The sequence below is a fragment of the Myotis brandtii genome, unplaced genomic scaffold, assembly GCF_000412655.1.
Source record: "Myotis brandtii unplaced genomic scaffold, ASM41265v1 scaffold456, whole genome shotgun sequence".
In the NCBI taxonomy this organism is placed as follows: Eukaryota; Metazoa; Chordata; class Mammalia; order Chiroptera; family Vespertilionidae; genus Myotis; species Myotis brandtii.
Genome location: NW_005367431.1, coordinates 1489848 through 1516132, shown reverse-complemented (window position 1 = coordinate 1516132; position 26285 = coordinate 1489848). Strand labels below are relative to the sequence as shown.

Sequence of the window (26285 nt, the reverse complement as noted above, 5' to 3'; positions counted from 1 at the left end):
CACTGTACTGCAGCCTCTTCAGCTGCAATTGAGCCTAATACTGATCCCAGGGCAGTGTGAGAACAAGATGAAAAACGTGCATGCAAAGTACTAATCTCTGGTGCACATTTGGAACCCAACACAAGCGTTTCCAAATCTTAATTTCATTTTTACCTCTTCCTTTTCAGAATCTAATATAAATGGAATTAAAAATTGCTAGGGAAAAATGACTGCAAATCTCTTCTATGTATACATGGAATTTCCAGATTGTTGTATTGAAGGACCACGTGCTAATAAATTCATTGGTTAGAATTAATGTGCTGTAAATATCTAAGTGAGAACTTTCCAACGCTCATGACATTAAATGACAATTTATTAAGTTATATGAAAAATGACGTTAACTATGAATAGGAACAAAGCTTGGAAGAGAATTTGGAAAATAAATTTTTGCTATGTCAGAAACAGTGAAATTAAGGTGAATCTATAGTTTGAACTTGTAAAAGAAAAAAATGCCCAAAGGACCCCACCTTCCAGGGATAAAATCAGGGAATATGGAATTCTTGTTACCTACGGGAGACCACACAAGATCGGAAGCAGTGGGAATTGTATTGGTTGGAGTCATTACCTTGTCATGATGACCAAGAATGGAGGGAAAGCTGTAGGGAGATTGAGGTTCCTAAGTTTGGCTGCATAGTCTGTTAGAGAAATTAATCTTAGCTTTATCACTAGCTATTACATTGGGCAAAACAATTCACCTTTGTTCTGGGAAATTCCACGTTTCCAAAACTGAACTCACTCACCTTCATCTTTCCCATTCCTCAGAAAGGCTTCCCCATCTTGGATGACCTCGGACACCTCCTTTCTGCAGGTCAATGGCTGATCTTTTCTTCTGTTCCCTGTGGTCACTGCCTTTGTTCAGGTCCCAAACAATCTGCAATTACTGCATCCCCCGAAGTGCTGGGTTCCCTGCAACTGATCTCTCAGATCTTCCTGCAGCACAGCTCAACCCGCATCCTCCTGTCCAAATATTTTTCCCCAACATTCCCCTCTGTGACCCAATCCATCTTGTCAAACTTGCTTTTCTTACCCCTATTCTCAAACTCCAGGTTCATTGGGCACCCTGTCCTATGCTTTCCTAATTACATGGTATTGCTCACAGAAGTTTCTTTCCACAGGAATGCCTCACCCCCCCACCCCCATTTCCAAAGGTTCAGTCTAAAAGACATCACTGAACTCAGATGAGGTTAAAACTCCATTCTCTGAATTTTCACTTTATCCTGGTGATGTTTATCATTTGCAACCAGATCACAAACTCCAGGAGGACAAGAAACACTCTTGGATTTGCCTTCTGAGTGTGTCCGACAGGGTATGATCTAAGACAACAGGACAGAACTTTAAATCTAGCCCCTTGTACACTGTCAGGCAGCAGTCTGAAAAGTGGCTCTCTCTCCCCTAAAGCTTGTGATGATGGTCCTCTGGCTTCTCAACAGTCCCTCAAGGATGTAGACCAGATTGGAATCACTGTACCTCTGGTACCTTGTACAGAACTGGGCCAGACAAGTAATGCAGAGAATGAGGGATGAAGCTAATCCAGCAGTTTTTCTTCCTGGTTTCTTCGTCCAAATCCTAAGGTGATGAGGCATGCCACTTCAGATTCATGGCCATTAGTTCAAACAGTACAGAAGAAAGTTATGTTCATGAAGAACTCATCTGCTGATGCTCCAAGTTCCCAAAATGATTCATTTCTCATCAGCTTGGTCATATGCTTCTTAAGAGAGGAAGGACTATAAATTCCTGAGAAACGAAATTCTTTTATGCTGTTGGGTGAGAAAAATCCTTTAGGAAAAAGTGTTGGCTCCCTACCCATGATCCTAAGAAACCAAAGAGCCATTATGCACTAAACTTTTTATGCTAAGAAAAGAGGTATAAAGAGAGATCAGGAAATACAACTTTGATTTAAGCACCATGAACTTTTTGTCAAGCAAAAATAGTCTTTATTCAAATTTAATGGAAACAGGGGTCACTATACTTTGCAAGACGGGGAAAAATAAAATTAAAAAAAATTATTTTCTTTTATTTTCTTAATATAAAACAATATAATCACAATACCAGAATATGGAACTCTAGAGTTTGTTTCCTATGGGTTACTGCAGATATCAATTTTCCTTGACTGTGCTATTCACAACTTTGTAAGTCCAAAAATATGAAACCAAAGTGGTAGGAAACTTAAGACTTAGCACTTTCACTAAATGGCATACATCAAAGGGCATCAATTCAAGGGCAAAAATGGTTGAACTCACCATACCTACCTATGTCATCATTCCAGCCTTAGACCCGTCCAGGTACTGAGCTCCCTGTAAGAAACGCCAGGCCTGAAAGCCAAGGCATTTTGGATATTCTACTGTGGACCACGAGGAAAGGGGGTTTTCAAAGAGAAGATTGTTTTCAGTCGAGCAGGAAGGCCTGGCGCCAGGAGGCTTTACAGAGAGGAAGCACTTAGATTTAACAATTGTAGACACACCATTAGGGGAGTTAAAAATGTACAGCAGTGACGTATGTTCTACTTCAATCACTTGTGCTACGGCTACCAAACATGTACAAAACTTCTCGGGTAGTTCCAGCTGTGGTAGTAGCCCGTTAGGATCCTGAGTGGGATCTAGATCTAGACCGGGAAGGTGATCTGGATGCAGACCTGGATCTAGACTTGGACCGAGATCGGGTTTTTGAAGCGGACTTTGATCTGGAGCGTGATTCTGACGGGAGATTTGGTTTGGATTTAGAATTGGACCTTGACCGGGACCGGGTCTCCTGATTGGTGCTAGCATCCTTGCTCTCCCCTCCACCTTCCCTCTGGCCAGACTCGGACTTGGCACGTTCCCGCTCCTTTGACACCGAGCGGGACCGTGACCTGGACTGGGAGCGGTCGGCATCTTCCTTCTTTTTCTTCTCGCTGCTGCTGCTTGACTTGCTGTCTCGCTTGCTGCCATGTTTTCGGCTCCTCTTGCTCTTGCTTCGGCTGCGGCTGCGACTGCGGCTGCGGCTGCGACTACGACTACGACTACGACTGCGACTCTCCTCCCGGCTTCTCTTCCTCCCCTTCCTCTTATCCTTGCTTTTGCTGCGGCTCCTGCTGCGGCTCCTGCTGCCTCCCTTGCTCCTGCTCCTGCGGAGGCCTTTCTCCTGACTCCGGCTCTTCTCCTTGCTCTTGCTCCTGCGCTTCTCCTCCTCCACTCTCCTCTCTTGACTCCTGCTTCGGCTTTTACTTTTGCTTTTATGCCGACTGGGACTCCTGCTCTTGGACTTCCTGGTATTGTCGTTGTTCTGAATCTTCTCTTCAACTTGGTCTTTACTCTTGCTGCGGCGCTTGTCTGCACTGCGGCTACGGCTGCGACTCTTGTCATCCTTACTGGGGCTGCGGCTTTTTTCCTTCTTGCTCCGGCTGCGGCTCTGACTGCGGCTACGGCTCTTGCTCCGGGAATGGGAGCCAGACCTGAGAAGACAGTGATGTGAAAGTCACATACAACTCCATGCCTGATGCTAATCATCAGATGGAAAAGTCAAAGGGACGTGGAACCTTGCCCCACAATATAATGCCTTGCCAATGATTGCTGAACACCCAGGATTCCAGTCCAGATCTGGAGAAACTGACGTGAGATAAGACTGGTAACATGATTGTAATCAATGTGGCAAATGGTACGGGTGTTTCCTGTCCAACCCCTCCACTTAAACAAGGAAGACCTACCTAGACCGAGATCTACTCTTAGAATGACTGCTTTTGCTGCTGCCACTTCGGCTTCTGCTCTTACGAGAATGTCTGCTACGAGAGCGAGACCTATAGAGAGAAAACATTAAAAAATATATTAATAATACTTGCTGACAAAAGCCTAGAGCACAGTCAACTAAGATATTTCTTCAATAAAAAAAATTATGGCCCTGACTGGTTTGGCTCAGTGGATGGAGCGCCGGCCTGCGGAATGAAGGGTCCCGGGTTTGATTCCGGTCAAGGGCATGTACCTTGGTTGCGGGCACATCCCCAGTGGGGAGTGTGCAGGAGGCAGCTGATTGATGTTTCTCTCTCATCGATGTTTCTAACTCTCTATCCCTTTCCCTTCCTCTCTGTAAAAAATCAATTAAAAAAAAAATTATGTACGGCACTGACTGTTCAGGCACAACGCTGAGAGAGAACTCTTTCTTCCTTGTGCTCTAGGTCCACAGATCAAGTTGCTCACAAATATCCCACCTGGATGGCTTACCTGAAACTGAGCAACTCCAATCTTGAACTCACTCTGCTGGGTTCCAACCTCATTTCCACAGATGCTGCTGTTATTTACCCACATCCTCATGCTAGAAACCACAGCAACCCTTGACTCTTCTCACTCCTTCATCCTCTTACATGATAATTCAGCCTCTTCTCCAGTCTATCTGCCTCCGCCCCCTTCCCCTGGTCCCACAGCAGCTTCCCGGCATGCCACCTGGCACACTTTTGCCTTTACCCATCTAATCTGTTCCCCTCACGTGGACTCTCCTTATCATTGCCTTTTAGGCTCAGTGGGGGAAACAACAGATTCCAGGTGTAGGGCAGGATATGAATAAGAAAATGGGCTCAGAACATCTCATCATGATAGAAAGAGGCAAACTTTCAGAGATTGCTGGGCACCAACATCTATGAAAGGATTCTTGCCAAAAATTGACCTGTATCTCATCTCATTGACTCCTCTGTAGATCTAACTTCCAGATTACAGGAACTTCAGGGGATAAAGTTCAAATTCAGTGATACCAAGAAGAAATAGGCAAATAAATTCAGAATGTGGGATAGTATTAGAAATCAAAAAAAGTAAATGTCACAGGGACAAGAAGGTAGAAAAACTGCTTCAGACCAAAGAGACCTAACAACCCCTTGCAATGCATGACAATAAGACTAGATCCTGGTAAGGAAAAAACGCAGCTATAAAGACATCCATGGAACAGCTGGGAAAACTGTAATATGGCCTGGACATTAGAGAACTTTAGAGAGTCACTATCAACGCTCTTAGATTAGAAAATAGATGTGTGGTTATCCTTATTTCTTAGAGACACATGCTTAAGTATTTAGGAGCCAAGTGTCATAATTTCTACAACTTCCTTTCAAACACTACAACAAAATAAATGTATAGAGTGTATATAAATACACATACACAGAGCAAAAAAGACAAGTTGCCCTGGTTGGTTGCTCAGTGGTTAGAGCGTCACCCCAGGACTGAAGGCCCCTAGTTCGATTCCCGGTCAAGGGCACACACCCGTTTCAGGTTTACCAGCACCCTCCCCTTCCCCCTGAACCTCCCTAGAAATTAATGGGAAAAAATATCCTGGGATGAGGATGAAAAAAAGTTTTGGGGACCTGGTCAGTGTGGCTCAGCGATTGAGCATCCACCTATGAACCAGGAAGTCCCAGGTTTGATTCCTGGTCAGGTCACATGCTCAGGTTGTGGGCTCGATCCACAGTGTGGAGCGTGCAGGAGGCAACTGATCATGGATTCTCTCTCATCATTGATGTGTCTATCTCTTTCCTTCTCCCTTCTTCTCTGAAATCAATAAAAATATATTTAAAACAAAAGTTTTGAGAAATATTTAGTAAAGCATATTCACACAAAATCCAAACAAAAAGATACTGAAACAGGAGCCAACTTGAAGAGCTCTCAATGACCAAAGACATAACATTCTGAGCATAAAAAATTATGGCCGCAATAGACAAAACATTAAATATATAAACATCCAAAAACTCATTCAAAATGATGCTAAACGACCACCCTTATCACCTTTGGGGGTTACTAGGGCACATTTAATATTCTGAAAGCTGGTAAATAAAAGTATCAAATTTTCAGTTTGCATTTCCTATAAAAACTACTTGAGGGTAACAAAAGTATGGATGAGGGAAATTATCCTTTATAGAAGTATAGCCTTTAAATACAGAAAGAATGAAAAAATTAGAAAGTCATCATTTTGTAACCACCAACAAATAGCTCTAGATAATAATTATCAATAGATGCTAAAATTATTATGTGAAATGTTGATGCAGAACTTGATAATGGATGGTTCAAGTGACAATGGAACCATCATTCAAAGTGGGACAGGCAAACACCACATAAGTGAAGCAACAGGAAGTACAAAGAACTACTTGTGAAGGACACCTGGATTTACTCTAAATGCCTCAACATCTAACAAGTTATAGGAAATATGGGGAATAAGATAAAGAAATGTGTTAACACCACAAGGACACAATTAGCAAAATCTCAACTATCAGAAAATCTTCAAAATAGATAATAATTTCTTTAACAACTAAATGCATGGAAAATAAAAAAGGTAAAGAAGGACATGTCAGTGATTAAAAGGAGAATTAAGAGCCCTAGCCAGTTTGGCTCAATGGATAAAGTGTCGGCCTGAAGGGTCCTGGGTTCGATTCTGGTCAAGGGCATATGCCAAAGTTGCAGGCTTGATCCCCAGCAGGGGGCGTGCAGGAGGCAGCCGACCAATGATTCTCTCTCATCACTGATGTTTCTAGCTCTCTCTCCTTCTCTCTTCCTCTCTGAAATCAATAAAACTATATTTAAAGAAAAAAAAGGAGAATTAAGAGACATGACTGCAATGTGTGGACTAGTCTCTGCCCATCATCTCCAATTTATCTTTTAGAGCTCAGTTTCTATGGTGGGTTGTTAGGGAAGCATTTGCCTGTTCTCCAGACTGGTTGTGCTGTACATTTCCTTGGGCATACTTGGTGCAATGCTCAATGCCTATTTTTTCCACTAGACTGAGTTCATGAGGGCATGGACTATATTTGCCTTGTTCACAAGTGCCTGGCTCATGTGCAGAGCAGCTGCTGAATAAGCAAAAAGACAAAGTCTCCACTCTTGAGTAGCTAGAGCATTTGGGAGAGTAATCAAGGGACCAGTTAGTGGCCATGTTTGCCCTCAGTGAGGGTATGATATGGGGGACCCAAGAAGAAATGAGAAAGAAGGTCACTGATTCCTGCCTCAGAGAAAGGACTTTACTTCTATTTGTATTCATGACATAAGAGTTCAAGAGCTTTACAAATAAATATGTAGTTCAAAGTTCTGAGTTATTGAAGAACTATATTCCTGAGAATTCAACAGGAGAAAGAAAATGTATTATTTATATTCTCATTAATGAATTTATAGTGATTTCCAACACATAATGACATCAACAGTACCTGGAGTGACTCCGGCTCCTGGAGTAGGACCGGCGCCGTCTAGAACCAGGCTTGTCTTCGACTAATCTGATTTTTCTGCCATTGACTTCAGTTCCATCTAACTTTTCCAAAGCTCTTTTCATATCGGAGTAAGACACAAATTCAATCACCCCTTCATTTTTGCGTCCCTTGTGAGCATCTGCATATGTCACTTCTCCTGCCTGACGCATATAATCCTAAAGAAAAAGAAAATCACTGATTAGGTTAAGACACATTTTGTTAAGGCAGCTAGTGCAATCACAGTAACAAAAGTTTTCCCTTTCTTTTAGGAAGAAATGCTAGCTTTCCTCAGAATAAAGTTTATTCTTAAAATAGTTACATCTACAGCCCTGGCCAATTTTCTCAGTGGTTAGAGCGTCAGCCCATGAATGGAAGGGCAGGTACTTGGGTTGCAAGTTTGATCCATGGCTCCAGTCAGAGTACATATAGTAGGCTACTAGTTGATGTCTCTCTCTCTCCCCCCTTCATTTTCCCCCTTCTACTCTCTCTCTCTAAAGATCAATGGAATAAAATATTCTTGGGTGAGGATTAAAAAATAATCCTATATAATAAAGAGGCAATGTGCAAATTGACCCCCATGCCATAACGCCAGCATAAGATGGCGATGCACACAGCGAGGGTGGGCCAGCGGCTGCCTCGCACAGCTTTCACCGGGGTTCCTGCGGCCCTGTGGGGGCGCAGGGGTCCCGGTGGCTGCTTCGGGCAACTTCTGTTGGGGTTTCCGTGGCCCTGCATGTGCACCGCGGGGGTGCGGCCTGGAGGCGGGGCATTGGGGCCGTCCCGTGGCGCACTGGCGGGACTCCAGGACTCGGGGTGGTCCCATGGCGTGCGGGTGTGTGTGTGTGTGTGTGTGTGTATATGTCCCCGGGTCTCACATGATGGGTCACTAGTAAATAAATAAAAAATAAAATATTTACATCTGCACACCAACCATTTACTGAAGTTCTTTTTTTAATTTTTTTTATTAAATATATTTTATTGATTTTTTTACAGAGAGGAAGGGAGAGGGAAAGTTAGAAAGATTGATCAGCTGCCTCATGCACACCCCCTACTGGGGATGTGCCCACAACCGAGGTACATGCCCTTGACTGGAACCGAACCTGGGACACTTCAGTCTGCAGGCGGACACTCTATCCACTGAGCCAAACCAGTCAGAGCATTTACTGAGGTTCTTTAAAGCATCAGGAATTAAGTAGATGGTAGAGATAATGAATATCTAACTGTTCTTTTATAGGCCTGGAGCACGGATTCGTGCACTAGTGGGGTCCCTCAGCCTGCCCTGCGCCCTCTCACAATCCGGAACCCCCTTGGGGGATGTCAGAGAGCTGGTTTCAGCCCGATCTCTGCAGGCCAGGCCTAAGGACCCCACTGGTGCACGAATCCATGCACCGGGCCTCTAGTACCTCCCCGCCCCGGCTGCCCGGTGCCTGTGTATGCAAATCAACCCGCCATCTTTGTCAGGTTAATTTGCATACACACTCTGATTGGCTGGTGAGCGTAACAGAGGGATGGTTAATTTGCATGTTTCTCTTTTATTATATAGGATAGGATTATGTGTAAATACAAAAAGTTTTAGTTAACTATCACTTTCTAAATTTTATACTGGCACGTTCTTTGTTTATAGGCACTTTAGAAGCTCATATCATTACATTTAAGTTAGGACTTTTACATTTCATTATAAATTCTTGTTTGAAAACATGTTGGGGGAATTTTTTTTTTTTTTAAATATTGCAGCCTGGCTGGCATGGTTCAGTGGTTGAGCATCGACGTATGAATCAGGAGGTCACTGTTCAGTTCCTGGTCAGGGCACAAGCCTGGGTTGTGCGCTTGATCCCCAGTGTGGGGTGTGCAGAAGGCAGCCAATCAATGATACTCTCTCTCCCCTTTCCTCTCTGAAATTAATTTAAAAAATAAATAAAATTTAAAAATATACACACACAGATGACTGGGGAGTCTAAATATACTCAACTCACTTTGCTAGAGATGACTTGTTTAATGGTGGACTAAAGATGAGAAGCAAGATAGAAAACTTTGAATACCCTTTCTTCTAAAGACCATCCAGATTAAGACACTACTCATTAAGCTTTTCTTCCTTATGGAGATTAAAAACGAAAAGTTCTCAAAGAATGAGCTGGGATCAGTACACCGGATCTTAACTTTTTGACATTAAAACTTTTTCAGGATCCACACAGGGGAGAATCAAGATGGCGGCATAGGTAAACACCGGAGACTGCTGCCGCAAACAACCACTTCAAAAATACAACTAAAAGACGGAACGGACATCACCCAGAACCACAGGAAGGCTGGCTGAGGAGAGACTCTTCAACTAGAAGGAAAAATAACAGCACACCGAGGCTCAGAGGAGGCGCAGTGTGGAAAAAACTCAGGTGCGGAGGTGCGCGCGCAAAGCGGGCTGGTGGCTGAGAGCGCGGTTGTCGTTTTCGGTCAGGGGGGAGTCTCAGACTCTGAGCTCCAGATACGGGCGAATCGCTGGGGACTCGGACCCAAACGGGAGAAGCGGGAGTGTCTGGCATCAGTTGGAAGGCAGCTTTCCCTCCGAGGTTTGCAGCGGTTCCGGGGGTTCTGAGAAGCAGAGCCTCTGGGAACAGGACTGAGGGCACCATAACGGCTCCCTCCGCCCGCCCTGTTGAGCCCGCCCCGCCCAAGCCCTGCGCAGAGCCATTTGCCGGATAGCCTCAGGCAAAGGCTAGATTAGCACCTCCCCAGAGGACAGAAGTTTTCCGCGGCAGACACAGCTGATTCACACAGCCAGTCGGCCTGGTGGTCAAATCCCTCTAGTATTAACTACAACAATCAAGGCTCAACTAGAACAAGACTGCGCACAAAGACCACTAGGGGGTGCACCAAGAAAGCATAAAAAATGCGGAGACAAAAAAACATGACAGAAATGGAGGATATAGAGCTAAAAATCGCAATTTTGAGGGCTTGCAAAAATGTGCTAGAAGCTGTCAATAAACTTGAGGAGAGAGTCACGAAAACTAATGAGACCCTCGATGCTATGATAAAGAACCAACTAGAAATTAAGCATACACGGACTGAAATAAAGAATATTATACAGACACCCAATAGCAGACCAGAGGAGCGCAAGAATCAAGCCAAAGATTTGAAATGCGAAGAAGCAAAAAACACCCAACCGGAAAAGCAAAATGAAAAAAGAATCCGAAAATACGAAGATAGTGTAAGGAGCCTCTGGGACAGCTTCAAGCGTACAAACATCAGAATAATTGGGGTGCCAGAAGATGAGAGACAGCAAGATATTGAAAACCTATTTGAAGAAATAATGGCAGAAAACTTCCCCCACCTGGTGAAAGAAATGGACTTACAGGTCCAAGAAGCGCAGAGAACCCCAAACAAAAGGAATCCAAAGAGGACCACACCAAGACACATCATAATTAAAATGCCAAGAGCAAAAGACAAAGAGAGAATCTTAAAAGCAGCAAGAGAAAGAGACTCAATTACCTACAAGGGAATACCCATACGACTGTCAGCTGATTTCTCAACAGAAACTTTGCAGGCCAGAAGGGAATGGCAAGAAATATTCAAAGTGCTGAATACCAAGAACCTACAACCAAGAATACTTTATCCAGCAAAGCTATCATTCAGAATTGAAGGTCAGATAAAGAGCTTCACAGATAAGGAAAAGCTAAAGGAGTTCATCACCACTAAACCAGTATTATACGAAATGCTGAAAGGTATCCTTTAAGAGGAGGAAGAAGAAAAAGGTAAAGATACAAATTGTGAACAAAAAAAAAAAAAAACTTTTTCAGGATGAATAGTCCATGAAAAACAAGTAAAAAAAAACATAAAAACATGGGTCAGGTAATCATATTTACCAAAGAGGATCTACACTGCAAGCTGCATATTAAAACTAATGGACATGGTGGCTAAAATAAAATAAATAAATAAATAAAAATATCCACACCAAAAAAAAAAAAAACTTTTTCAGGATGAATAGTCCATGAAAAACAAGTAAATCTTATGAAAAAAACATGGGTCAGGTAATCATATTTACCAAAGAGGATCTACACTGCAAGCTGCATATTAAAACTAATGTTGCAGAAGACATGGTGGTTTCAACTTTTTCTTTAATTGAAAAAAACTACATTGGTATCTCTCTATAACAGCGATTTTCAACTGATATGCCTCAAGAATTTTTAAAACATGCAATACCTGACTATTTAGTCAGGGGCACGGACCTCTTTTCCCTTAAGATTGTCAAATAAATAAATGACAACAGCCAACATAACAATAGCCATCCGATATGAATGAATCAAAGTTATACCTATTTTTTTTTTCAGATCTGCAAATACACAGTTTATGTGTGCGATGAGATGTAAAAGATTGAAAATCACTGTTCTATAACATTCTCTGTGAAGGAAAATTTCATATAACATAGACCAGCGGTTCTCAACCTGTGGGTCGCGACCCCTTTGGTGGTCGAATGACCCTTTCACAGGGTTCGCCTAAGACCATCCTGCATATCAGATATTTACATTACGATTCATAACAGTAGCAACATTACAGTTATGAAGTAGCAACGAAAATAATTTTATGGTTGGGTCACAACATGAGGAACTGTATTTAAAGGGCCAGAAGGTTGAGAACCACTGACATAGATTGTCCTTAGAGTGATGGTCCCATAACATATAGTAGTAGTGAGATTCCGAAGTCTTCTGTACTCTTATGGAACCTTTAATTGGAGAATTTCCAAATGCTTTGGGAAAACTTTCAAATATATAACACCACTGCATTCTGTGTATGCCTGGGTCTGCATAAAGTTACCTCTGTCCCAACCTTAACTCCTGCCCAACCTTATCCTAGAAGGTTAATAGGGTCCAAACCTTTAGGTCTTGCCAGCTGCATCGACTTGACAAATTTTCCACAATAAGTCTGTATTCTGTGCGGGTAGGAGGGCCATACTTATCTCGGCCACTTCTTCTATAACCATATCCACCTTTGGAAGGTTCAAATAGGTAAGATTACTTCAGTGGAGGAAAAGGAAAAAATGCTATAGCACATATTTCCCTTAAATATTCCATTCACCCCCATCCCAAATAGCACATATATTTTAACTATATCCCCACCCTCAAATCCAAACTAAATTTTTTAAAAAAGCAATCAACTAAACATGAAAATTTAATTTACAAAGTTGTAAGTATATATATATTTGTTAATATTTATAAAGATCATGCATAAATTAAAAACTATTAACAATTTAGAAATAAGTAACCAAATTACTAAATCAGTTACTGGTGTTACTCACAGTGATTAAAATTTTTGTGAATATTTTATATGATAAAAAAAAAAGATTTTCAGGCACCTATTTCAGTTTAATCTCATCTGTGTCTAACCCTTGGGATCCTCACCACCCAGGTCTAATGGGGAAAGGTTGCGGTCGTCACATGGCTTCCTGTTTTTGGTCAGCCAAGGGCCACAATGGTTCAAAGAGCCACGCATGGAAAGGTAACCCAAGGTCAGCAAATGGAACAGGCAGTCATCTTAGCCTCAAAGGATTCTTTTAATTAAAACATTGAGGTCTTTGTTAAATCTATGTTAAACAATTGCATTACAGAGAAAAACAAAACAACAACACAAACACACATCATTAAACATATTTATAAAGTATTAAAACAAGAAATTTATGCCATTAATTAAAATTAAACATCAAATATATTTACTTGCAATTTTACATTTTAAAAGATACATATTTTAAAAACAAATGGCTTAAATATCAATACATTTTCATGTAACATTCATTAATTACTTTTAAAAATTAACATTTAGTAACAAAGGCATGTCATTGATACAAATGCCCTTTAAATGCTTACTGCGTCCAGAACCGTAACTGCCATCTCGACGTGGGCCGCGGGCATGCTCAACAATTACTCGCTCACCACAAAGGTCTTTGCCATTCAATTCATAAACAGCATCATCTGCATCTCGCAGATCATCAAACTCCACAAACCCATATCTAGAAGAGAGCAAACAAAATCTTGGTTGGCACCATCTTGACATTCAGCTTCATTACACTGAAGAGAAACCAATGAGGTTCATGCTTAGCAAAGGTTAGGTGGGGTTTGCAAATTAAAGATCAACTTCCTCTTCCCTTGAGCAGAAACCACTTTGCTTTGTGCCAACAGGTTAAGGAGACTTCTCAAGGTAGACTCCTGTCTTTCTAGTAGGAGACTGACTAAATATAGAGACCACTTCTTTAGTTCCCCAGTAGTTGGTGGCAACTACGAAGACCTCCACAGGGATGCTTGATATAAGGTATCAAAATATCGCATAAAACTCTTTGATTAGATCTACATTCAGACACTGTCTTAACTGTTGGATCATGTTTGGAATAACATACCAGGTTAAAAAATAATCTCCAATCTCCTTGATGAAAAAATTATTTAAAATGTTTCTTTTCCTCTACCTAAAGGAAGTAGTCACAAATGAATAAATGTTCTAGAAATTATCAGTGAGAAATAGTCAGAGCTCTTCACTTCCTTGCATATCCCAAATTCATTTTCATGAGGTTTTAGGTAGCCTGGAGTTCTCTAAAACCTATCTACAACTGTGCAAACTTCTATACAAACTGTTGTTAGAAATTTCCCAGCATATAGGTTTGGTGGTTTAACATATACCAGAAAGAAAACAAACTATCCCCCCAAATTCTATTAATGCCTGTTAGAGAATACAACTTACAAAACGAAAGCACAGCCCTAACCGGTTTGGCTCAGTGGATAGAGCGTTGGCCTGCGGACTGAAAGGTCCCAGGTTCGATTCCGGTCAAGGGCATGTACCTTGGTTGCGGGCACATCCCCAGTGGGAGGTGTGCAGGAGGCAGCTGATCGATGTTTCTCTCCCATCGATGTTTCTAACTCTCTATCCCTCTCCCTTCCTCTCTGTAAAATCAATAAAATATATAAACAAACAAACAAACAAACAAACAAAAAAAACCGAAAGCACAAAATCTATAAGATATTTATAAGCAAGATGAAACAAACTATGTTATCAATAAACTTGTAGTTTGGTCTATGATAGACAACTGAGAAAAGTCTAGCTTTGTGACCACTGACTACATCTAAAAACCAAAGGCATCTTAATGATGGCTTTGATCACATATCTGATCACAAAGGGAAGTTATCAGCAGTGTCTTTAAACTCTAACAAAGTTGGGCACACAGGCAAACTTACTAGTAGTGTTTCTCTGCGTTTAAACATACTGGAACTAAAACAAATTAAAAGATTTGCTACAAGTTCATCCAGCCTGACCAAAATGATTCCAGCTTCTTTAACCCTTTGCGGTCCTATTTTATTTTTGGAATTCAAACAGTCTGGTCCAAATTAATTGACGGGATTGAATGTTGAACCGGTTTGCAATGTCGACCTCAGCCTCGACGTTGGACCTGCTCCTAGCGCCTGGTCTGTCAAGTCAGCCTCCACGTTGGACCGAAAAGGGTTAACATGTAATGCTATATATCCTCAGCAACATGTTAAGTAAGAGAACTCAGTTTTGCAGAATTCTTTCTTTACTAAAGGGTTCCTTTCCAGCAAGTCTCTCAAGGTGACAATGCACAACTTTAGAGGGTTCTTTATGCTTAAATGGCATTCAAATGTTAAGAGTCACTAAATCTCAACTCCCTTAAAAAATGTAACACAGACACACCCAGCTGTTTAATGAGAAATGTTTTGCAGTAACATAACTCAGAAGCCACCTGGCTCCCTTCATGGGCTATGAAGTCTTTAAAACATGGTTTCATAATTCCATGGGCTAGAATTTCTGAGCAGCTTAATAAGAATGACATTGAACTTGAGGTAATATTTGACAGAGCAGGTAAAACCTCTCCAAATCAGTGACTTTCTATGTTAAAAAGTGCTTTAGTCACTAAAAATCTCTAATAGATCATGTACTGCTGCTGCTTTTTCCTTCCCAAAGTAGTGTGGGTCATGAGGAAAGTTATACTATTATTTTTAGAGAAACAAGTTTGAAAAGAAAAAAAAAAATCTAATCTAACTATTTTCTCTTTGGTTTATTTCTAAATAGATAATAAAGTACCCCCCCTCTAAATTAAGAACCTTCCTTAACTTAGCTGTCAAGACTTGTCATAGGTCTGCTTTGCCCACAGCATCACTGCTCTTGGCATCATATGAGAGCCTGATGCTAAGTATAGAGGGATGGGAGAAAACACTTATGATGGGCAGGATGAAATGGCCTCCACACCCCTCTGGCTCAGCACCATTCAATGACCCCAACTCATTAATGTGATGCCAGAAGGAAAACAATGACTCCTAAAGATTAAATAAATAAGAGGGACATCTAAACAGTTCTGTTCAAAATAATGATTTACAACTACTTAGGGGTCAGAGAATGCAAGACCCTATGCTATGCAAATCATCCAAAATAAAAAGCCAAACTTTTGTTAACAAGTGATGTGTGTGAGGCCTATGTGGCAATGCATTCTCCCAGACTCAGAGATCCTCCTGTGCAGGCTCATTCTGTGCCAAGGCTTACCTGCAGAACTCATCTAACGTTAAAGGGAAAGTAAGGACAACCTGTTAAGTGGAGGCACAATGATCTACAAACAAAAGTTAATGCTCAAAGACAGACCTATCTTTTTTTTGCAGCTGAGGCTGAAGGAAGGCATACCTTGCCAATAAAATTCTTCCCTGAGTTGTAGAGATTCATTTGTGTTTTTAGAGGATAATGGCACCTACAGTCCTTCCTTAATATTTATTTCTAAAAAGTCCCAACAGGTGGGTCACATAGTAGCCATATTTTTGTGGGCTAGCCAAGATACTTAGTCATATAGCTGACTTATGATCAAATTTACTTCACAGAAAAATTTTGGCTACTACTCTATGAAAAGCCACAAAACTTATTTGGAACATTTTAATGCCAAAGTCCAGTCCAAGGGTAAATGAGGCACCTGTCACTGACATATTGGGTGGTTTGGAAGATGAACTCAAGTATCTTTCTATCACCACAAACCATACCTGAAAGGGACTCCTGTTATAAGACCAAAGACCAGGTCAGTGTGGTTGCTTCTAACACATTACTGTTTATTTAGATCTGCTTTACTCAAAGAATGACTTACTTCATTCAATAAAGTGAAAGGGTTCCCAAATAAAGCAAAAAGACTACATATTAACAATAAAATGTTACTTAACATTTAATTTCCATATGCTGGGCAATTTTACCTTATTTAATATTCATAATACCTAGAGTCAGGTCTATTATCCCTGTTTTACAGATGAGGAAAATGAGGAATATTTTAACTATTAAGACTGCAGAAGCAAGAACTGGCCTGGGTTCTAGTCCTAGTTCTGCTATAAACCAACTCTAAAAAGCACATTTAAATAATTTTATTTCTCTTGGTCTAATTTATCTATGAAAAGAGGTAGCTGCATATGTCTAAGGTTTCTTCTAACACCAGAAGTATGACAGATAAAAGTTAGTCCTCCTCTGGCTTAATGATGGAATGATGGGATAATTTAAACCAATATGGTAGGCACCAGAGGTATACAAGAGTGACAGATGGACAGGGATAAATTTAATTTTTACCCTCTAAAATACCTTTTAAAACTACTGTATGGGTCCCAATTTTAGTTTTATTTAAATACTTTAACTGCCTTCTAGAAAGAACTCTTTTTAAATCCACCTTAATATCCCTTTGTACTTTGCATAAAATAACATGAAATTAATCTCTGCTCCCCAAAGTACTCTCCTTTTGATACCTTTGTCAGAGGAAGGTGTGATATTACACACATGTGTACATGTCTCTGGTGTGACCTGAGAATAAGCCTCACAAGAACACAGCCCAACAGATGATACATTTCTGAATTCTAGCTATAGACACCCTTCCTCTTCTGCTCTATTAAAAACAAAGACTATCTTTCAATAATTCTAGTATGAGAATAAAGAAGTTGAAGGAATTCTGGAGACTGAATCTAAGACAAATTTAAAAATCCCTCTATGGCAGGGATTGATAAAAACAAAAAGCCCCCAATATTCCTCCTCTTGCTGGACTCCCACATGTCACATCTCTCAACCTTTCTCCCCTATGCCTATGTGAAAGAGCAAACAGCATGGCCTAATTATTAAACATACTCTAGTTAACAATTAAAAGAAAAACTACTTTCTTCAACATTTCTCTGCTATTGCCTTTTCCCAAACTCTTTTTCTCGGGATCATGTTTTATCCTGACAAATGGAGTAAAAAATGAAGGGAGGGAAGTTCCTGTTACTTTCTCCCTAAAAAAAGTGGACACCATGATGCTTAGCAAGTATAGACAGGTATCTGGAAACCACAAACAAATGGCACACTGAATGATGTGGGCTGCTCTAAACTTTAGTCCATTCTTCTAATTAACAATGCTATGGTCTTCCTCATTCAACACCTCATGTACTGCTCAGGCTATCAGTCAGAACGTTGAAATGCTAGAACTGAAATGACATGTTTATCAAACTAAAGTACTCCAAGACTTCAATTTTAGAAGAATTCACTGAAGAATTATCATCTGAGCTTTTGTTATTATTAAATAGGTTTTCTGTGATCCTAATAACCTATACCAATGGTCTCCAAATACCATTCTGCATGTTCCACCGAAGAGAATGTGGAGTTGATCTCACCCCTTTTGGAACAGCTTAGGGTCACCTCTGTCTTCCAAACATCATCTCTGAAGAGGGAGACTGGAGAAAAGTCCCATCTGAAAAATTATGAGCATGACTCGCTATGGAGATAGGCTGATCAGTGGCTAACTGGTCATGGACTGACTAAGGGGATGCTTGATACCAGCTAACTGATAGGGAGTGGATATAGGGAGCAAGGGAAAGCAAGCCTCCATGCGTGTGCCTGAGATCACCCACCAACACTGCTCACACCAAGGGGCATGCCTTGGATGTTCTCGCTATAAGAAAAATTTGCCCCTTTTCACAGTGGATCTCTGCTCACCTTTGTCCTAAAACTGTGCCACATGCTTTTCTCTGTATGTGGACATGACAGTCCTCAGCCAACCATCAGCAGGATGTGTTTTGTTTTCCCAATGTGGTGAGCCATTCCCACATTCACTCATTTTCCTTGTAAGAACCGAACCTCTCCATGGCTGGTCAGGATTAGGGATGTTGCTGTAGCCAAGGAAAAATTTTCATCTGTTGAAGTTAACCCACGGGTTGCCTTGAACCCTTAAACTAGGGTCAATAGCACTGTACATTAAGGGCAGAGCCCTTAAATCTACCCTGAAAGAAATGGCATTTAGTGAACAGGAATTAAATAGCTTTCTTTAAAAGCATTCAGTGTTGGACCTATGCTTCAGCCAACTTGGTGTTTAAGATGAAAACGTTAGGACACACTGATAGGAGAGTGATAATAATGAAAAAAAACATAGTAATTCTTGCTGCCTGCTTGGAAAACTGCAGAGATACTCCCGCAACCAACTCTCTAGTGTTCAGAGGTGAGGCCAACTTGGACAAAAATTTGTGAGTGAGAACTATAACATCTCCAGATCCCAAAGGTCTGCTGCATTCCAGGGAAGCAGTGGTCAGGTCCTCAAAGTAGAACCAGTGTCACATTCACTTCTTTGGGTCACTGATTATGGTTGCAATTTGACTTTCCCGGTAAGAGGTTTCGTTATAACCCACAACTAGGAGCTGCTACTACATGAAGTAGGTTCCTGAGATTTTTTTCCTAATTTGAGACAGGAAGGAGGCTTCTCTGGGCATTCTGGCCTTCCTTGCTTTAGTCTCAGAGGAGGGAGGGCCATCAAGGCCACCTGGAGAAGGTGGATGACTTACCCGTGCTCACTGAGTGGCAGAGCTGGGGTGCGACTTCAGGGCTCACCAATACCCAGTCTGGGGCTCTTTTCACGTCGGCAAACTGGCAGTTCCTGCACACCAAGAGCTCTCTGATTAGAGCTAGTGTGGATTCCTGGTCTGCAAACGTTGGCCACAGCTCAGTCTGCACTTGATTTTTCCCCACCTTCAAAGAAGAAAACCTACCTCATGATTTCTCTTCTGGATCCCTGACCATCAAATTCACTCCCCAAACCTTATAATCTACCTTTGACTATTCCTCTCTGGTTGCCTGTTCAGTCTATTGCCTAGTTCTACAATTTTCTCACTCTGTTGGGCCCTCAGGACTCTTCCTGTTTGATCAACTTACTTAATTCTAAGATATGGTTATTTTTTCTTAGTCAACTTGTCTCTTTACACATAGCAGAGAAAGTCAGCTACTTTATCATTCTTTTGCTCAGAGGTCTATAATGACTCCTAAATATCTGTTTATGCCATTCTCTAAACTTGGAATGCCTTGATTACACAAGGTAAATAATATCAATCTTCTTCCATATACTCTGAGTCTCAGAAATTTGCCAGATTCCAATTATTTTAGCACTTTCTTTAAAGTTTCAACACGTCTATTCAGTTTTATGTTTCACACAACGTTTTTCCGCCTGTTCAAGCCTTGTTCTTTTTTCTTTGTGCTTATCCTCTCATTTGGTTATGAGCTCTTTAATAAAAACAGCAAAGGTTAATATTTAGCACACTGTAAATCATTATTCATGTTTCATTCATTCCTCATATCATAGATGCAGAGTATACTACTACTACTTCTCCCATTTTACAAATGAGAAGACTGAGGCTTGAAGAGGCTAAGCAACTTGCTCATTGTCAAGGAGCTCATAAGTGGTATAGCTAAATTTGAATCCAGATCCATCTGACTCTAAAACCCAAGCTCTTAACCACAGGTTACATTGCCTTCATAAAGGCAGATGCTTCTCTCCCATAGTCCTGAGTATAATCTTTTTCATTCAACAAATGCTGCTGCTTGACTTGACAATCGAACTTCAGATCAGCCAGGCTGTATTAAAGTTTTTTGACAGACTAGGGTAAAGTCTCCAGAGGAAAAAAATAAATTTATCTCAGGGCAGGGTGAAACACCTCTAAGCTTGGGAAATATGGCAACCAGGTTACTTTCACTCTTGTCTTTTGGTTCCCATTAGCCAGTGTCAGCCATCTGGTCCTTCCGAAAACATGTGTGGGTTCAGAATATAACAGACTAGAAGAATAGAGGAAAAATAAGATTATTCTGTGCCATGCCCATTCTGGAGGTCCCATATCAACCCCCAGAATCTGTCTTTGGTTTTAGGCTCAGCAAAAATTAGACCAGCATAGAGACATTAGAGAGTTGGGCCTAGAGGTGGTAGATGTGAATGGATATTGACAATATTATATATTTAAGAATGCATTTAATTAGTTTTGTAAGGGATGATAACTGGGACCAAAAAATCCTATATAATAAAAGGCTGATATGCAAATTGACCAAATGGCAGGAAGACCAGTCGCTATGACGCACACTGACCACCAGGGGGCAGATGCTCAACACAGGCGCTCCCCTTTGGTGGTCAGTGTGTTCCTACAGGGGGAGCACCACTCAGCCAGAAGCCCTGAGCTGGGCTCACAGCTGGTGAGCACAGCAGCGGTGGGGGGAGCCTCCCCTGCCTCAACGGCAGTCAGACATTCCTCGAGGGCTCCCGGACTGTGAGAGGTTGCAGGCTGGGCTGAGGGACACCCACCCACCTCCAGTGCATGAATTTTGTGCACGGGGCCTCTAGTATAAATATAAGCATGAATAATGAGGAAAAATGGACCAGAAATCAAAGAATATTTTAAGGTTTACAGATCTCCAACTATACAGGAATTATAATAACCAGAAAATACTTTGCAGATAAGCATGTAAGATCTGATGAATTTCAACTACGATTAACATGACTACTACAGCCCAAATTCCTTTGTAACAACTTTCACAACTTTGATGCTTATAGTAATCTCACAGATGAAGAAACTAAGACTTAGAGCAGTTAAGTAACTTGCAAGGCTACCCAACACCTGGGATTCTTCAAATCTTGGTCTAACACTCTATCACCATGTTCTACTATCTCCTATACACCAAGAGAAAGAAGTGGTTCATAAGAGCAAACACAATTTGAGAAATACAAGTTCTAGAACACAGAATATCAGTTTTATCAAATTATGTGCTGGGGGTGACAAATGCCCACATGAATATTAGCATCTTATAAGAAAAATTAAGTGACAAAAAATACCATATCTGGCCCAGCTGGTGTGGCTCAGTTGGTTGAGCATTGACCCACGAACCAGGCAGGAGGTCACGGTTCGATTCCCAGTCAGAGCACATGCCCGGGCTGCGCACTCAATCCACAGTAGGAGGCGTGTAGGAGGCAGCCGATCCATGATTCTCTCTCATCGCTGATGGTTTCTATCTTTCTCTCTCCCTTCCTCTCGCTGAAATCAACACAAAAATATTTTAAAAAATACCAATTTTGCATCTGTTGTGTACTAATACTAGTAAGTTAAAACAATTATTCTCTAGACTACTAGTAGAACCAAATCTATAAATTAACTAAGTGTGTGTTAACACCAGTCTAGGGAAACAGAGAAAGGTATCAAACCATAAAGGAAATACCAGCCCATTTCTAAAGGATTATTCTAAAGGAATAGTCACATACTGGGGTGAGGAAAATAGAATAGAAACAATCACTATCCTAAAAAACGACGCAATAAAATACAGTTCCTCCAGCCTGTATTTTATAGTTCCTCCAGAATAGGAGGTAGAGAAATATGTATCAAATTCAAATTTATTTTTACTTTAACTGTCCTATGCACCTATCTGACAATTTGTTTCAACTATCCAAAACTGTTTTAAAAAATTAACTAAGGTTGCCAAGCCATTTCACTTTTACTAGGTGGCAGTTATAGTTCTATCCTACAAAATGCAACTAAGCTCAGAAAGCAACAGACCTACAAATAATGTGTAGATAAAATGATCAAAACCAGAACCTCCTGTCATAACTAAATATTATTTTGACATTTTAAGTCAACATGGCTGCTTTCCTTAAATGGGGGGTTAAAGAGGGGAGGCATACACAATCACACTTGTGTCTATTTCCATTTTCAGACACTTTTCAACATTAAGTGTAAGTGAAATTAGAAGGTCTACAAGAAAAGGGGGTTAACTACTTATTGCTGACACACTTAAGTTCATGAAGACTCAATCGCAATTATAAACAATTAAAAAAACCTCAAGAGATGAAAGTCATATAACCAACTTAATATAAAGCTCTTGGGACATAAGATAGAATTACTGTTACTTGTACGTAATGAAATATAAAGTTTTACATTCAACAGACAGCACAACCTGATTCCACAACAAAGATATAAAGAAAACCAGTTCCTACTTCTAAAGACACTATGAGTGGGGCGACAGGTGTTAAAGCCTCTTATAATTGGTTACGCCTCTGGGACCATCTTGGCTGTTCTCATGTCCCTCAACTGCCCCAATCCCTAGGCTGCAGTCAGTTGCTTTTGCGTTTTTATTTTTGGTTAAAGATGACACTCCCTATGTTATTTCTTGGGGGTGCCCTTTCCCTGAAAATGGCCATTTAATATTTTAATAAAATTATTTTAACATTAATGGGTAGCTTTATTTTATCCACATGAAATAACATTTCTCTAAATCAGCGCTTCTAGTCTGTGTTCCTGACTCCCTTCCCTGAGATTCCTGCTTGATTCATTCCTGAACATTGAATTCAAACTCCCTCCTTTCAGTCTCTGCCCTTTTCTAGGTCTTGGAGGTCTTTGCCCCCATCCTCCAATTCTGGCATTCAGGGCTAAAGACATGGTTGGGGGACTCAGATGAGGGGTAACAAGTATCCTTAAAGTGCTTCTTCAGGTATCGTCATTTGCAGTTCAGAGACCTCTAGACCAGTGGTTCTCAACCTGTGGGTTGCAACCCCTTTGGCGGTCGAACAACCCTTTCACAGGGGTCGCCTAAGACCACCCTGCATATCAGATATTTACATTACGATTCATAACAGTAGCAACATTACAGTTATGAAGTAGCAACGAAAATAATTTTATGATTGGGTCACAACATGAGGAACTGTATTTAAAGGGCCAGAAGGTTGAGAACCACTGCCCCTAGACTTTCATCTCAATACAAAGAAAAAAGTCATGGAGGGTATTTCCTCAAATATGGGCACGTAAATTCTGATCCCTCCCCTTCAGGATACTCCAAGACCAGACAGCCCTAGCAATGCTAACAGGACAGAGGTCATTTATAGCATTTACTCGCACAAATCCTACCCAGGTCAGCCATAACAATGCTGATACTACTGTATAGCTCTTCAAAGAGTAGCCTGAGGTGGAGAATCACTAGCAAGAGTCTATCCAGGGCCAATGTCATAAAAAGTACCACCTGTCATATTTTTGGCAGTTACTTGTCAGCTTGTTGGAAGCCTCTGCCAAGAGACCAAAGACTGAACAAGTTGTGGAACCTGAACCACCTTCTCACCCTTGGAGACAAGTCCCAAAAGGACAGGACAGAAGCATCTGGAAAGAAAGTGAAGCTTTGACTGACACTTCCATGCTATATCTAGTATGATGAATAGGGAAGATCTTCAGTTTCCAGAATTGTCCATAACTCATTCTGTAAGCATGGGCCAGTCACTTAATCTCCCCATGCCTCAGTCTCCCCAACCGTACAAACTAGAGACATCACTTGTTTGTAAAGTGCTTTGATATAATCAGTTGAAAAAAAGAAATAATACAAATGTACAGTTAATATATTCTAGTTTTAAAATTCTAGTGTTAATTTACAGATTTCTAAATACCACATCTAATAGTATTCTGTCAGATGCTTGGAGTACCTTTTGTCTAAGGAGCTCAAAGTATAATTTTCTATTTAGGTTATTTGGAAGCACCCAAAAATACTGGTAAGCCAAAGCGTATTTTATCTAGTTTACATCCTGTGCCTATCTTTTAAGAAGAGACAAATACTTCACATGGCCCTTTTATTCACATGTTACCTCAATGAGGAAGGAAGGAACAAGATATTAAACGGAAGAATAGGGGTTTAAAAAATGACTCGGCCAAATAAAGATAATGTTCATTCAGATCACAAACTGGGGAACCAGGACCCAGGAGTGGAAGTGTTGAGCCAGGGTAATTTATGCTAGTAACACATTTGGTCAAAATTGCAGTATGGTATTGTCTCCTGGCAGTGATTTATCAAGATGACAAATTAAAAAAATTACCCATGTCTTTGGAAAAATAAAGTAACATACTTATTGTTTTTTGGAGGTAGGATGACTTCAACAAGAGATTTTAGTACAAACATAACTTGGTCACATTTGTATTGGTCACACTACTAATAAAACCATAGACTGCTATTTAATCCATAGTCCTATTTTTCATTATGTCTTATTTGCTCTAGAAAAAGTTCTTGGTTAAAACACACAAGACCCTTTCACCCGTTTAATCAGCCAAGATTTTAAACGACATGGATGCCAGGATGAAGATATTTGGCTGTATGCAACAACAGCCTGGAAAATGTTTATTCTTACTGTGACACATGACTTTACGTCATAGAATCTGTCCTAAGGAATGACAAAAATGCAAACAAACTTTTATGCACATGATATCCACCACAGGGTTATTTTTAACAGCAAGAATTTAGAGACAACCTTGGAGTAATGGCTGGGTAAATCATGACACAGCCATACAATGGGTTTTATGCAGTCACTAAATAGATGTGCATGAGAAAGATTTTAATGTAATAGAAAAAATATATGAGATAAGTTAAGTAAAAAAAGTGGGACATAAAATTGCACACAAGACCATGCCTATGTTAAAAGAATTTTTAATATTTCTTTTCTTTGTGCTTTTGGTATTGTTTAAATTATCTACCACAAACCTACATTTATTTTCTAATCAGTCAAAAGTTTTTATAATCAGAAATAAATATGTGGTATTTTGAAGTGTTAACTTTATGCATAAACAATTGTTCAAATAGTCCTTTAAATGAATCTATATTTTAAATCTTAGATAATCATAAAATTAATCCCGAACCAAACTCCTTACTTTTCTTAGAGATTCAAAGCCTGAGACTGTGTGGGTTCAAATGTGACATTTTGAGGGCAGAACTGCCCAAGAACAAAAAAGTGGTGGGGTCTTTAAAGGGAGAGTGTTTTTCTTTTGTCATTCCTGTCACACATTAATTGTATCGTTACCATAAAAAATAAAATTTATCTGCTTTTTGGTGATGGATAAAGGCAATCTCTCATATGATTAATAAACTAACAGGTTCAATTAATCTGAAACCAATTCTTGGAACACTAAACTAATTATATTTCCTTTATCACCCTTTTAAAAGAAAAGATGAGAAAACACAAGCTCCCATCAAATCTGTCAAAAGAAAAAATCCTTGCCCTAGCCCAGTGGTTCTCAACCTTGGCTGCACATTAGAATCACCTGGGAATCTTTTTAAAATCCTGATTTCTGGGCCTCATCCTCTGGAAATTCTATTTCTTTGTTACTAATGTTGTGGCCCCACCCCTTAACAAAGAAACAGAATTTCCAGAGGATGAGGCCCAGAAATCAGGATTTTAAAAAGATTCCCAGGTGATTCTAATGTGCAGCCAAGGTTGAGAACCACTGCCCTAGCCGGTTTGGCTCAGTGGATAGAGCGTCAGCCTGTGGACTGAAGGATCCTGGATTCGATTCCGGTCAAGGGCACATGCCTGCGTTGTGGGCTTGATCCCCAGAGGGGGGCGTGCAGGAGGCAGCCAATCAATGATTCTCTCTCATCATTGATGTTTCTATCTCTCCCTTGCTCTTCCTCTCTGAAATCAGTAAAAATATATTTTTAAAAAAAAAGAAAAAGATAAAATCCTTCCTTGTGTAGGTCCTGGGGTTGGTGGAGATTCATTTTAGTATCTGAAGCCTAACAATACCCACAGTGATCAGAGACAACAGAATAAAGACTCAACTCATTGAAAAAGTCTGAACAGATCTAAAAAATTAAATAAGGTACCTTCTACTTGGAGAAATTTTTAACAAGGGCAAAAACAAAAACTTTCTGGTAATATTTAGCTATTGTGAAAATCCAATTAAACAGACCAGGACATCTCCTAAAAATTTTGGCTACTTACAATTTCACTGTAATATGAAACACAGGTTCTGAATTTATAGCCAAGCTTCCC

The 26285-nt window shown here is 40.5% G+C and overlaps 1 protein-coding gene and 1 long non-coding RNA gene across 2 annotated transcripts in view; both read right to left on the bottom strand.

Moving 5' to 3' along the window:
- Positions 1 to 326: 326 nt before the first annotated feature.
- LOC106727626 lies at positions 327 to 1035 on the bottom strand. The gene is made up of 2 exons (XR_001363851.1): positions 780 to 1035; positions 327 to 674 (listed from the first exon to the last, which is right to left on the bottom strand). It is a non-coding gene; the product is annotated as an uncharacterized LOC106727626 (long non-coding RNA).
- Positions 1036 to 1956: 921 nt separating this feature from the next.
- Positions 1957 to 26285, bottom strand: part of SRSF4 (serine/arginine-rich splicing factor 4) — a 35024-nt gene continuing 10695 nt past the window's right edge. Inside the window, exons 3-7 of the mRNA XM_014546751.1 lie at positions 13072 to 13214; positions 12085 to 12197; positions 7184 to 7398; positions 3722 to 3811; positions 1957 to 3469 (exon numbers count right to left, since the gene is read on the bottom strand). Of these exons, the coding sequence (XP_014402237.1) occupies positions 2617 to 3469; positions 3722 to 3811; positions 7184 to 7398; positions 12085 to 12197; positions 13072 to 13214 (1414 nt within the window). The 3' untranslated portion in view covers positions 1957 to 2616. The remainder of the gene's footprint in view (positions 3470 to 3721; positions 3812 to 7183; positions 7399 to 12084; positions 12198 to 13071; positions 13215 to 26285) is intronic.